At 45.2% G+C, this 13,761-nt stretch overlaps 1 protein-coding gene across 1 annotated transcript; it reads left to right on the top strand.

The window, feature by feature from the left end:
- The first annotated feature begins 1,089 nt into the window (after positions 1–1,089).
- On the top strand, positions 1,090–4,813 carry LOC107305047 (zinc finger protein 219-like). The gene is made up of 2 exons (XM_040528244.1): positions 1,090–1,187; positions 3,407–4,813. The coding sequence occupies exons 1-2, from the start codon at positions 1,090–1,092 to the stop codon at positions 4,584–4,586; spliced, it is 1,278 nt and encodes a 425-aa protein (XP_040384178.1). The 3' UTR covers positions 4,587–4,813.
- The last annotated feature ends 8,948 nt before the right edge of the window (positions 4,814–13,761 follow it).

Genomic DNA, 13,761 nt, shown 5'->3' with positions numbered 1-13,761 from the left:
CCCCACCCTGAGTTCGTATGCGACCTGGGCCCGTTTTAGTGCAGACTGGTCCTGGACTCCGAATCATACTCGAAGTTTACTTGGTTTGGGTCTACTTGTCCTCTCCATTATTCATAATCATAATATAGTCATTAGGTAACAATCTATTCTCAAAATCATATAGAGAAGAACTTAGGAACGAGTCACCTGTAAATTCAATTGTCGTGGATATTGAATGATAAACGGAAGATGGTTTTGTGTATCCGAAAGAGTGATGTCCTCATCATCCTCCCCCTCTTGAATTGGAGTCGTCCTTGACTCAAGCGCATATTCTTCTTCCAAGTATTTCTTTAAATCTGAAATGTTAAATGTAAGGCTAACCCAAAACCCGATAGGCAACTCAAGTTTATATGCTTCATCATAAATCTTCTCGATAATTTTGAAAAGACCATCAGATTTTGACACCAACTTAGATTTTCTCAAATATGTAATATGATCATTATACTTCTATAAAATGTTAGTGACAACAGTAGGTACTGAGCTAGCAGTATCATTAAGAGAAAATGAAGCATATTTGCATATCAAAGAATAACAAATATCATTGGTAGAAATTTCATCAAAATCACATTTTGTCATAAGCATAACTCCAGCCATAAAATTAGGTGAATGTTTATACATTTTAAATAGAAAATAGAATTAATAACTTGCTAATTTTTAGATTCAACAACTTTCAAACTAGCAGCTCCATGTTTATCAACTTGTACAATTTCACCAAGAGTGAAAGGAACCGAAGTAATTTTCTTTACTTTATGTATAAAATTATATTTATTACTTCTACCATAGTGTGTAGAATCATTATCATGTCCCTCTCTCCCGTCAGCGGTGTCACTTGTCTAAGTATGCATCCGTCTCATCGTCGTCTAGGCGACCACGCACATCGACGATAGCTTGTCGCTGTTACTGTCACTGGACTGCATGCTCTCGGCTTTAACCAAGCAAGACAAGCCGCCCAACGCTGAGGGTGAGATCCTTTTGCCACCCGAAGACTACGCGTTCACAATGGCCATTAATGAGACGTATATGCCGGAGGAGCAGCAACAGTTCAGTTAGATGGCATTCCTGTTGGCGGTGACGCCGGCGACGGAGGACCCGGTGCTGCCAGCTCAACTGAGCAGCACCGCGATGGAGCTTATGCAGTGCGCCTCTAGGTATAACAACGAGTGTGTTGCCATAGGGTTGCCCGAAGAAAGAGCCCCGCTAGAGTCGGCAAGGCTTTCTTCAGCAAAGATGCGTACGCGAACGCGGCATATTCAGGCTTCTTATTCGCCGCCGTCGCCAACAGTAGGGAAAGTTGCACTAGAACCATGGTGATGTCAATGATAGTATTGCAAGATCGGCAAGTAGTAGATGGCCTCCACCGTCCGCGCCCCAAATATAAAGTTCATAAAAAAATTCATAAGGACTTTGATTGAAAGATTGTAACTCCAAATACAAAGTTTACTAATTTTTATCGATAAAGAGAAAGTCGTGAGTATTTTGATTAAATAGTTGTATATCATAATTATTAATTTTGCATGTCTAGACACTATTATATAAGGTGGTTTATTTAAGATTTACAATCATATTTTATGTTATAGGTACAAAATATTATTAACTTATACAAATATAAATATACAAACTAATACGGAAGTTCAGATACAAAACTAAATAAAATTAACTAAGACTAAATGAAAAGTGGACCACAACGCAGATAACAAGATTATAGGGCTCATGGGTGTAAAAACTCCATGGACGGGTGTTTTCACCCCTAAGACGTTTATAAACGAGTTGTATGAATAAAATTTAGACAAAAAACTACATGTTTGTCCTTACAGAGTTTATTTGATGTCATGTAAAAAACTACATGTTTGTCCTTAATTAATGATATTGTGGTTTGAGAAGTATTTGATGTCATGTTACTCAAGAAATTATTAAATTTCAAAGGAGGTTGTGACCTTGTACATGGAAAAATATTTTTTAACACGCTTGTTGCGGTATAATTTAGATACCATTAGACTCTAAGATTGAGAAAATGGAGAAATAGAAAGAGACAAGTCTTATGTATTAAAAATAAGAGAATGAATGATCCATCATGAATTCATCTATACATATATAAAGATGAAAAAAAGGGAAATTCCCCTACTACCCTTTGCTTACATGACCCACCTAGGGGTATTAACTAAACTATGCAGAATATCTCATAAAGTATCCACCGGGTATATTCTTAGATATATTCGTTGTATATATTTCTTAGTAGCATTTAACCATTACCGACACACTAAGCGATTACGGAAGTGTGCATTGTGCTGCAACAGAGGTTTGTGGAGTAAATTAACAAAAAAAAATGAAAGGTCCTATGCTATCTTAATAAACTGACTCCAATTAGATGGAACTCAGCATTTGCATGCTTGATACTAGAATTATGTTCCCTAAAGCTTTTGACAAAAACAATTTTTACAAGTTTTTAGCACACTCATGAATAGTGATAAAAAATTATGAAAATTTTTGACAAGATATGCTAATATGAGTTATATTACTGCACAAACATACAAGTGTAAATTCAACTTCTATAAGTTGTAGCAAAAAAAACAAACTAAAGTAAATCTAAGTATACACATATTTACAATTTTTTGTGTTATTTTTGTTACAACATGTAGAAGTCGAATTTGAACTTGTATGTCTGTGGAGTTATACAACTTATATAAATCTATCTTATCTTTTTTTATATTTTTTATGATTATTTAGATGATATGCAAATAACGGGTAGACATCCAACCGTATGTAAAAAATGCTTCCGTGATTATGGCTCAAAATTTTCCACTGCAAGTCCTTAATTAGTTAATTTCTGTTAAAGTTTTAAATTTTTGCTGTAGTGGAAGTTGTTTTATGTTAATTTTTGTGTTGCAATAGACGAGCAGATGCTATACAAATTTGAGAAATATTGGAGACATGTAACAAGTTATTATCTATAATAACGATTCTTGATCCTCATCCGAGTCGCAAGCGGCCGGGGAGCATGGAATCCGCATCCGAGTGTGTCTCTCTCGCCGCGCCGCGGTGACGTGGCTCACTCGACTTAGGCCCCACTCGACCCGCCGCTGGTGCTATATAACGTGGCGCCGCTGCTGCTGCCGCTGCGGCCACCCAGAAGCGGAGCAAAAAAAGAAAAACCCTAGCTTGGAGAGAGCTAAGCCCAACTACTTGCCTGTTGCTGTTGCTGCTCGATTTCAATCTGATCACGCTCCGGATCGAGAAGCGATCGATCGGATCGGTGAGATATGGAGGGTGGTAAGTCGAGCGGCAACGGCGAGAGCGCTCGCCGCCGTCCGGAGGAGGAGGAGGAGAGCCGTCATGGTGGTGGTGGGTACTACGACTCGGGTTCGGAGAGCGAGGATGACGACGGTCGCTACGTGTTTCGGGCCCGCCTCGGCGAGGAGGAGGAGGAGTTGGAGGAGCGCGAGCACGCGGCGTGCAAGCGGCGGCGGGTCGAGGACGTGGTCGCGGATAGGCGGGAGGCGCTGGTGGCGGCGCTACCTTCGCCCACGCCGTCTTCCGGCTCGGAGAGGACGGTCAGCGACGACGGCGCCGGCGCCGCTGGTGCTCCCGTGGCTGCTGCGCGGGAGGCGTTCCCGTGCCACTTCTGCGGCAGGGAGTTCGGCAGCAGGAACGCGGTGCACGGCCACATGAGGGTGCATCAGGGGGAGGACAAGGAGAAGGCCTCGACGGGAAAGTGCCGCCGCGGCGGCCACTGCCGTGCTGTCGCCGTTGCCTTCCCCGTATCCAACGAAGAACTGGAAGGAGGCGAGCGCGCCCTGCGACCAGAGCTCGCGCAGGTGGCGGCCGCCGTCGCAACAGCGTATCCCGTGCCAGTTCGCGATGAGCCCTCTCTCAACCAGGTCTTCGACGACCACCACGTGCGAGCTGCTGCGCCGAACCTGGCCGCCGGCGCCCACCACGATGCCCCGGCTCCGCCGCAGTTGGCTCGCCCCTGGGCTCAGCTGCTTCCCGAAGCCCCACATGGTGGACCGTACAGGTGCAAGTACGAGGGTTGCTACAAGGAGTTCGAGACGCACCAGGGTCTGGGTGGCCATGTGGCTGGACACATCATCAGGGAGAAGCTGGTGGCCACCGCCGCCGCCGCCCAGGGCGGCAACGGCGACGACGCCGGCGCCAAGCCGGAGGGCAAGCACCGATGCAAGCAGTGCGATCGAGAGTTCCTTACGGGAGTAGCGCTCGGCGGCCACATGAGGAAGCACTTCGACCGCAAGCTGATCGTGAACAGGAAGAAGCAGAAGCCGCCGCCGCCGCTGCCTGGACAAGTCGCAGCTCCGGCGCCTGACCCTGCAGTCCCGGCGATCGTCGCAGCGGCATCGCCACCGGCGCAGTCTGAGCAGCCAAAGGTGGAGGTGGCTGAACATGGAGCAGAGCCAGCGTCAGAGCCAACGCCCACGCCAGCTGCAGCTCCGGCGCCGGTGCCAGTGCCCGCGCCAACTAATCGCCCTAGACGCGTGAGGATTTTTGGCGTTGAGGTGGAGACGTCGGCAGATGCAGAGGAACCAGACGTTTAGGTTGCTGATTCAATATGTTTGATTGATAGTACATAGTACACAAGTTACTTACTCATGTGTTAGAGAGTGTTCTTCAGTACCAAAAGAATCGAGAAGTCTAGTAGCCCAAGCTTGAACTTAACTAAGGACTTCCACTTCAAGCTTAGCTGGTATTTTAACAAATCAGTTTTCATCGTGGTCGTGAATCGGTTTTCATATGAGATTTCCTCCGTTTCAATAAAAAGTAACTCGAGATACCGGTACCTCATGGTACTAAATCATTTCTAACCATTGCATATAGTTGAGTACGATGAGCATTGTTAGATCCAATGATCAAAAATGATTTGGTACCGTGAGGTATTGGTACCTTGAGATAATTTTTGTTGCAGTGGAGCAAATCTCTTTCGACATATCCTGACCGAATCACGTGAGAATTATGTTCAAATGGACTCACACTCATAAAGAAATCAGGTTGACCTCGTACCGCAATGGATAAGGCCATCTACAATAGTATAAACAACTCTTGTTTATTTGATATATATAAACAGTTAAACAGAGTTTTTATATTTTATACAAACAATGCATGAAGTATTTCTGTAGAAAAGGTCGCATGTAGCTTACGAGCACGTGCTCAAACAATAGACGAACCAAGAGATGTGGATCAAGTTTTTCTTGAGTTAATAATATCATGTAGTATGATTAATCTGACATGGATGTATATAAATGTTGTACATACCCTAACGCGTTGGCATGCCGAACCAAAGATTCTAGGTTCCATCCTAGCAAACTGATCTGTAAGTTGATTTTTTCAGCCACGGCGCGCGAAACAATGCCTAAATCGAGGACCATTTGCACACGCGCACTCGTCTGGCCCAGGCTGTCTCCTTTGCTGGCCAAAAACAATCTGGGCCTAAATCGAGGCCCATTTGCGCACGTCTGGACTAGGCCACCTCCTTTGCTTGCCGAAAGCAATTTGCGCCAAATCAAGGCCCATTTCTATTAGTGCATATTTCAAGAATTTTTTGAATTTTGAATTTTATTTATTAAATATTTTACAAATTTAATTTTGTATTTCAAAAATTCATAGAACTAACCTCCTGCCGCCCTCTAGGATGGCGGAATACTGACGTGGCAAACGGCCACCCGGGCGGGAGGGATGGCCGGCAACGTCACATTGGGCCTTTTTACATTTAGCCCATTTTCGCCCTATATAAGGGCAGCAAGGGGGTATATGTAAAATTACCATGCCAGCCCGGGAACTTTTCACAATTAAACCACGTTTTGATCCATATATGTATAACGTATGTATTTGTTTGATCACAAGCACTCTCTTGCCTTAGTGGTTATCATCCCCTTTTCTATCTAAAAGACAATGAGAGTATTTGTGATTAAGTAATTACACATGCGCCCTCCTAGAGGGCGGCAGGAGGTCAGTTATGTGAATTTTTGAAATGCAAAATTAAATTTATAAAATATTTAATAAATAAAATTCAAAATTCAAAACTTTGCTGGAATTTATATATTCTTTTTTGTTTCAGCAGTTTACGGTAGAATAACAATGTAGGGTTGGTCGGATGTATGCAGGCTTAAGTTAAGATCTATATAAGCATTGTTTGTTTCCCTGTTATCCAAGGGTTTTAGTGCTACTTTTATTTTTATATAAAATTTACTTGGTTCAATGCGTATTTACATGATCTATGCTATCCTCATCCAATATATCCTTTTCTGTTTATTATATATGTTACTTTTGTTTGTTCTGAGTGCTACAATGTTAAGTTTATTGCACCTCCGATCCATTTTATTTCCAGGGGACTGGTGCGTACTCGTTTTTTCTTTTGATTTTTAAAGGTTATTTCTGGCAGGAGCTCAAAAGGATTCGTACAGAGCTCTTCGGTTTATGGACTTAGGAAATGGTAACAAAGACCGCATTGAGTTCCATGGACGTAATGCACGAAGATTGAGCAAATCCTTTATAGCGATGCCCATTAATTTCAGATGCTGATCAAGAATAACAAACGCCAACAACAAATATTAGAAAACCAGCTTGCTATAGACACGAAGAAATAAGAACGAACTCTGTACGGAAACTACCAGGTTACGTGATTTTGATGGCTAGAATGCAGCCGTGACAAAAGGCAGCATGCCCACAGTTAAGCACTCTAGGTTCTTTAGCATAGAGCTTGGCTTGAGCGCAGCTGGAGAGAGCAATGAGAGAATCAACATCCACGACGAGCTAGGAAGACGAAAATTCCGGCGGGATGCAGGGCACCACGGTGACCAAACAACAGAGGGTGTTCGATAGGGTTTGGCAAAGGTGTTCGTTGGTAAACCCTGCGGCCAGGGTTCGAATCCTTAACCCCTCACCTTCCGCCTGGATTAAATGAAAGGTTGGAAATATATATGGCTTCTCCTTTCTTAATTCCATTGGATGGCTCCTTCTAGCCTTCCCAACATTTTTTTTCTGACCACACAACAGGGGGTGTTCGATAGGGTTTGTTACTTTGTTGTGTCTCCCAGCTGGAAGTGTTTTGAGAGGGAGATTTGTGTGTGCAAAATTTCAAGTTTGAGTCATTTTTGAAATGGCATGTTCAAACATATTAGACTTTTTAAAATTTTGAATTTGATCCCAAAAAATTACTACAGCTCTCTAAGTGCTCGCTTCAATGCTCGGAAATAAATGTGAAATCATTTTTTCTCGGAACACAGAAACCACCTCAACTTCTAATAGAAAAAAATATCACCATCTATAATTAGCTCATTTTATATAAAATATAGTATTATTTATAAAATATTTAAAAGTTCAAATAATACCAATAGTGGGGAGTAGTGTTCAGAGATGGGATAGTATTAAAATCTAAAAATATAAAAAATGGGGTATGTCTCATGGCTTCATGCAGGGATGAAAGCGGATCGGAAACGACCAAAAACTAGATCTGTCATATTCATTTTCATATTTTTTCGAAGTTGGAATAGGAATCGAATGTCCCGGATACGGAAACAGAACTACATATTATCAAATATAAATAAAGAGTGAGTACAAAATTGTACGAATATGGTAATGAATATTTATCAGAACATAAAAGCCCCTTTAACAGAACCCTCAAATCAGTGAAAGTCATAAACCGTAGAGGGTATATCATATAGAACCGTACAAACTAATAGTATTACTTGGCTTCGTACAAAGAAATATCTAGTTATTATAAATATATTATATTATTATCATATAAGATTATATTTAAAAACTTATATTAAATAAATGTGTCATCATAAATAACATGACTCTTTATAAAATACTACCATGGATTTAAATTTAGCATTTATAAATACGAAGTAGTCTCCATCTTGAAATCACAATTTACATTCTATGCTCGGGTCCTCCTCTCATATTTACAAGGTCTTATGCAGATCAGTTGAAGGTTATGCTTTAATTCATTTATATCTCATTTGCTAGGTGCCAACTTTAATCCTTGGATAAACGAAATGGACTGAAGCCAGCTAGATTGAGCTTCTAGACAAGTTTGCCGCCCTGCAGCTTGTCTGGTCTTGTTATGGAGACAAGGGGTACAGGATCCAAGCACCAATCCTCCAGGCATGGTTTCCCTCCCCACAAATTCTTGCATTTCGATATTCCATAAGAATGTTGATTCTTGATTTAGCATAAGCTTTTTTTTTATCTGTGTTTGGATGCGTCTGTTGGTCTTTCAACCACTCCTGCCTTATTTGAATAAGTACTGTATTTTCTTAACATAGGGAATGGGTTGATTTATCCTCTGTTAAGAAGTTACTACTTTCTCCTTGACCAAGTGATGACTACTTGACTGGTGTAGATGGTTTTCTTGATTTTGCATATAGAGGGAAACGTTTTGTAGAGAAAATCCGATGCCCATGTGTCGAATGTATTCTAAGGTGGTTACAGCAACGGAATGAAGTGTATGATCATTTGGTTTGTGATGGAATGCTAAAAGGATATACAATTTGGGGCTGTCGTGGTGAAACTGCAGCATTCATCTCCACTAACAGAGAGGCATAATTGCACGAAAAATGAGAGACTAATATGCACCGGTTAGTCAAAGGTCACTGCGCCAGAATCCCACACATGTGGCGGGATACCACTGATGGGCCGCCGGCCTGGTCGGTGGTATCCCACACCTGTGGCGGGATACTACTGATGGGCCGCTGGCCTGGTCGGTGGTATCGATCACCTTTGATGGGCTGTAACATTGGCCGTCACAGGTGAGGCATCCTATCACGGCCTGAACATGACCTGGCAGCGGCCTGTCACTGGTGTTGGATACCACTGACGGACCACCGTGGAAAGCCGTCACAGGTGACATCCCATCACCTGTGACGGGCCGCACACCTTAAGCCGTCACTGGTATGCTATCACCTGTGACAGCTTCTCCAGTTGCAAATCGTAACAAGTGACATCCCACCACCTATGACGGGTATTTCTATAAGACCGTCTAAGGTGTATGTTGGTGCTATAAATACCCCTAACTGCCAACTGCTTTCCATCCCGACCAGTGCACTGTTTACAATTTGGTATTTCTCTAAGACTGGCTAAGGTGTATGTTGGTGCTATAAATACCCCCAACTGCCAACTGCTTTCTATCCCGACCAGTGCACTATTCGCAATTTGGTTGTGAGGACAAGGGGGTGAATTTTTGCACAAATTGAAGGTAAAAATACATACTTAAATGTACCATGTTGTTGATTATATAATATTTTTTCAATCAATTATCATATAATATTTCTCTATGTTATTTATTACAGATGGATCGGAGGTGGATGTACCATGTTTATCGTTCATCCACAAAGTATAGGGAGAAGGTCACTAAATTTGTTAAATTTACGGACAATGATAGGAACACCTGTATATGTGGTGTCCATGTAATGACTGTAGAAATGAAAAGATAATCTCTGATAGTTCAGAGGTGCATTTTCATTTGATAAGAAGAGGATTCATGGAGAATTATATATGTTAGAGCAAGCATGGAGAGCAAGAGGCACCTGATGTTGAATCTGACGAAGAAGTGTAGGATCAAAATACAGTGAATGTCGCGGTAGCTCTAGAAATGTCACGGCTAGAAATTTACACCAAATTTCTGAGCAATAGCATGTATTAAATCTCGGTCCAGGAATCAGGCCGAGTACACACTATGACAAATTAATACACAGTTCTGCGACTTAAAAACAAATAAAAATAATTATCTATCGAAATACAGCAGAACGTGAAAACAAACTAAACCATCTAATCTTCAGCTTCAGCTGGCGATAATAGCTCCACACCACAGGCATTCTCGATAGTGGACTAAACCTCATTTCAACCTTGGAAACAACCTTCTGACTCAGGCTCTGTCACTTTCTCTGGTGGGGGACAAATTAAGCAAGGCTGAGTACAAACCATCGTATTCAACAAGTAACACCCAAGAGAGGAGAATAATGAATGCAATTGGATATCAAGGATAGGCTAAGGTTAACTTTGCATAAAAGTGGCAGTAATTTAGCAAAACAGTAAATAAAATAGACTGAAAAGAAGTAAAGTAAACAGTTAAAATAATCATCCACTGTCCAACGTTACACCACGTTGCAACAGGCCCAAACCACTTCCCAGTGTTACACCACACTGCAACAGGGTCAACCCTCTGTCCAACGTTACGCCACGTCGTAACAGACCCAAACCACTGCCCAGTGTTACACCACACTGCAACAGGGTCAACCCTCTATCCAACGTTACACCACGTCGCGACAGACCCAAACCACTGCCAACATTACACTACATTGAGCAGGGTCAAACCAGTTCCAAAGTTCATCAGATTATTAACGGTTCAACTAATCCCAGTGAATTTGTCAGTTCGCCCCATAACCACGGACATGGCTAATCAAATAGTTTTACTCTAATCAGAGATGTACAACTTTACCCACAAGACATGGCTCCCAAGCCTGTTACCACGCCCCAACGTATCACCACGATACCTCAGTACGGAAACCATGATAAGACCTTTCACCTAACCCTCCCTAAATAATCGTACCACACTTTAGGTTTCGCCCCTCCTTTACACCAAGTCGGGCAGCCCCCTCTTGTATCTAGGTGAATCTTGAAGCAACATAGGCCATCGTTACACCATGACTCCCATCCGCCCTCAAAAGCTATTGAATAAAAAGCAGTCGTACTCCATCACGCCCACCCTTGCCTAGGTGCGTCGAATAGGGACAAGCTAGATAAAAGTCTCACCGTTGCCCACTTGCTTATGGTTAGTACGTGTAAGACTTCCAGGGTTTCCTGAGAACCGGTCCTTAATTGTCATGGGTACGACTCTGAAAACCATGCACCCATAGCGCACCATAAGCAATATTTTAGTTATATTAATCCACATCGGGAAATTCATCGTGATAACAACATTCAAGGTTTATCAAAGTCTAATCAATAATTAAATAATAATTGGTGAGCTAGTTGAACTAAGTATGGCTAAGCATTGACTAATCCTAATTCTAGTCAAATTAACCCTGGGATAGCAATAATAATAATTGGGAATCAACAGGTATAAAGGTAATTGCCTAATAGATAAATATAATAAATAGATTTACATAAAACAATGCTTGTTTGAACGTAAAGCGGAGAATTTTATAATCGTGGGATTAATATGATCAAAGGGGTTGCCAATTGCCTTGCTCTGACCCACGAGGAACTTTGGTGACGACTTCAGGGACGAACGGCGCTGCAACGGGGTCAAACCTACAACAAACAAGGCAAAACAAGCAAAAATAGACTATAAAACTACTGAAACAGAGAAAGAAATTATTTTTAGTGGATTCTTGGCATTTTTCTAGATTTAAGGAAACTATGAATGGACTAAAACGAAGACTAGATAAATTAGTTATGAATTTTAGAAGATTATCTGTGTTTTTAAACTAAACAGAAAACTAATTGGAGGATGACGTCAGCAAGGAGAGAGAGAGAGAGGACGCTGATGACTGGGGCCTACTTGGCAGCAGGGCAAAGAGAATGACAAAGGGGGCCCATGGGAAGAGAGAGGGGTTGGCCATGGGGCACACGGCTCAGTGACAAGGAGAGAGAGCAGAGCCGCTGACGTGCGGGCCTAGGGTGGCATAGAGTGAAAACAAAGGAGGAGGAGGAGGTGGCTTGGCCGAGTGGCAGCAGGCGGCTAGCGGCGGATGCCGGCGGGCGGCGACGCGGCAACAGCGGCGGAGGACGGACGACCGACTACGGTGATGGCCGGCGGCGACGACTGGCGGCGCTTGGCGGCGGCAACCGGCGACGGCGGCAGCACTACAACAGCAGCAGCACAGTAACGGTGGCAGCGGCTACACAGTGGTGCTTGGCGGTGGCGGCCAGCGACGCACGGTGGCGACGGCGGTGGGCATGCGCATGGGGTTCTAGCGGTGGGGAGCACCGGCGACGACAGGCACGGGAGGCGAGCGAAGGCTATGCACCCATGCGTGCGACGCGGTGGCTAGTGGCGGCGCGACGTGATGAGCGGCAGCGGCGGCTAGGCGCGCATGGCGAGCAAAGCGGCGTGGGAGAGGCAGAGGAGGAGGAAGGTGAATGGGGAGCCAGGGAGAAGAGAGGGACAGCGAGGAGGGAGGTGACGGTCAATGGCGGGGCGACCACGGAGTAGAGCGGCGACAACGCGGAGCGCCGTCGGCGGCGCGAGGGAGAGGAGAGGACGGGGAAGGAGAAAGGGACGGCGCCGACGGTGCGGGGAGGCGGACGACGGTGACAACTGACAGGGGGTCGGCGGAGCAGACGACTTCGACGGTGGCAGTGAAGGACGAGCGTGATAGAGGCGACAGAGGGCAGCGGTGGCTCGAGGGGGCGAAGGGCAAACAGCAGCGGCCGCGGAGGGGATCGGCGGTGCTCGGTGGAGGAGATCGGTGCAGTTGAGGCGGTGGCGGATGGTAGACGCGAGGGAGACGCGAAGAAGGGCGGCGGCACGGCCGACGGGGAGGTTAAATATGAGCGGGAGGCTTCAGCGCTCACAGAAAGGGTGGGGTGGTGGTTAGCGCGCGTGGGGCGGACGCGGCACGGCGAATGCGGGAGGCGGTTGACGGCGGTGAGAGATTGGCGGCGGCCATTCCAGGTAGGATGTGGGGCGGCAATTGCGGCCGGTGATTGCGTGGAAATGCGGCAGCGATCACGGGGCGGACAGCCACGGGAAATCGGCGTCGGCCATTGCGCCAGCGTGGGCAAGCGGATGCGCTGACGTGGCGGCGGTGCGTGACGTGGGGCTCGGCGACGCGACGAGCGCGAGGCAGAGCGGTGCGGGCGCAATGCGGCAAAGCGAGGCATAGGAGTGGTAGTGGGATTAGTGCAGGATTGGCGACGAGATTTGCGGTGGCACAATTAGCGAAGCACAGATTGCGGGTGCGGACGCCGAGCTTGGAGGAGGCGGCAGGAATCGCAGGCACGGGCGTTGGCGAGCAGGTGCGGCGCGGTGCGCGGTGAGCGGTGAGGCGCGACGTGCGGTTGCGAGCGGGGCGGCGCAGCGACGAGCACGGCATGCGTGACAGTGGGGCAGCTACGGTGAGCGGACGCGGCACGACCGATGGCATGGCACGACGACGTAGGTGAGGCACGGCTGGCGCGGTGAGGGCGCGACGCAGCTCGGCGCGGTGGCGAGTGAAGGACGGGGACGACCCCGACAGGTGGGGCCCTATTAACGCCAGAATTTGGAAAATTGCTGTTGGAGATAAAGCTTTGATTAAAGACCAAATTAAACAAGAAACGTAACAACCAGATAGAGGACCAAGCGGAATACGACTCGGATTCAGCCGATGGAGTCTGGATCGGATATGAAATATAGTCCGATTGGACCTAGAATATTACAGATAGATTCGGGAATAATCAGAGTCCGTGTAATTTAATTTTATTTGTTAATTAGAGTTAGTTTAGATTTTTCCTTTATCGCTAAGGTTGTTAGACTGCGGTTGGGACTTGTGTGTTAGAGATAGAATCTATCTAGGAGTTTGTTATTTCTTTTTTCTATTAGGAGTTTTATGTCGTGTCCAACACGGCCTAGCCCTCACCCGAGGGTATAAATATATATGCCCCGGGTCATTGTAAATCATCTACGAATCAATTAGATTAACTTCTTTCCGCGCATCGCCACCCTCTTGTCCAAGTTTTTCAACTCCGGTGGAACTTGGTACCTGACGCAGGGTTGCATCACTTCGA

Source organism: Oryza brachyantha, chromosome 10 (genome assembly GCF_000231095.2).
Source record: "Oryza brachyantha chromosome 10, ObraRS2, whole genome shotgun sequence".
Taxonomy (NCBI): domain Eukaryota; kingdom Viridiplantae; phylum Streptophyta; class Magnoliopsida; order Poales; family Poaceae; genus Oryza; species Oryza brachyantha.
This window is presented reverse-complemented; position numbering and strand designations above follow the sequence as displayed.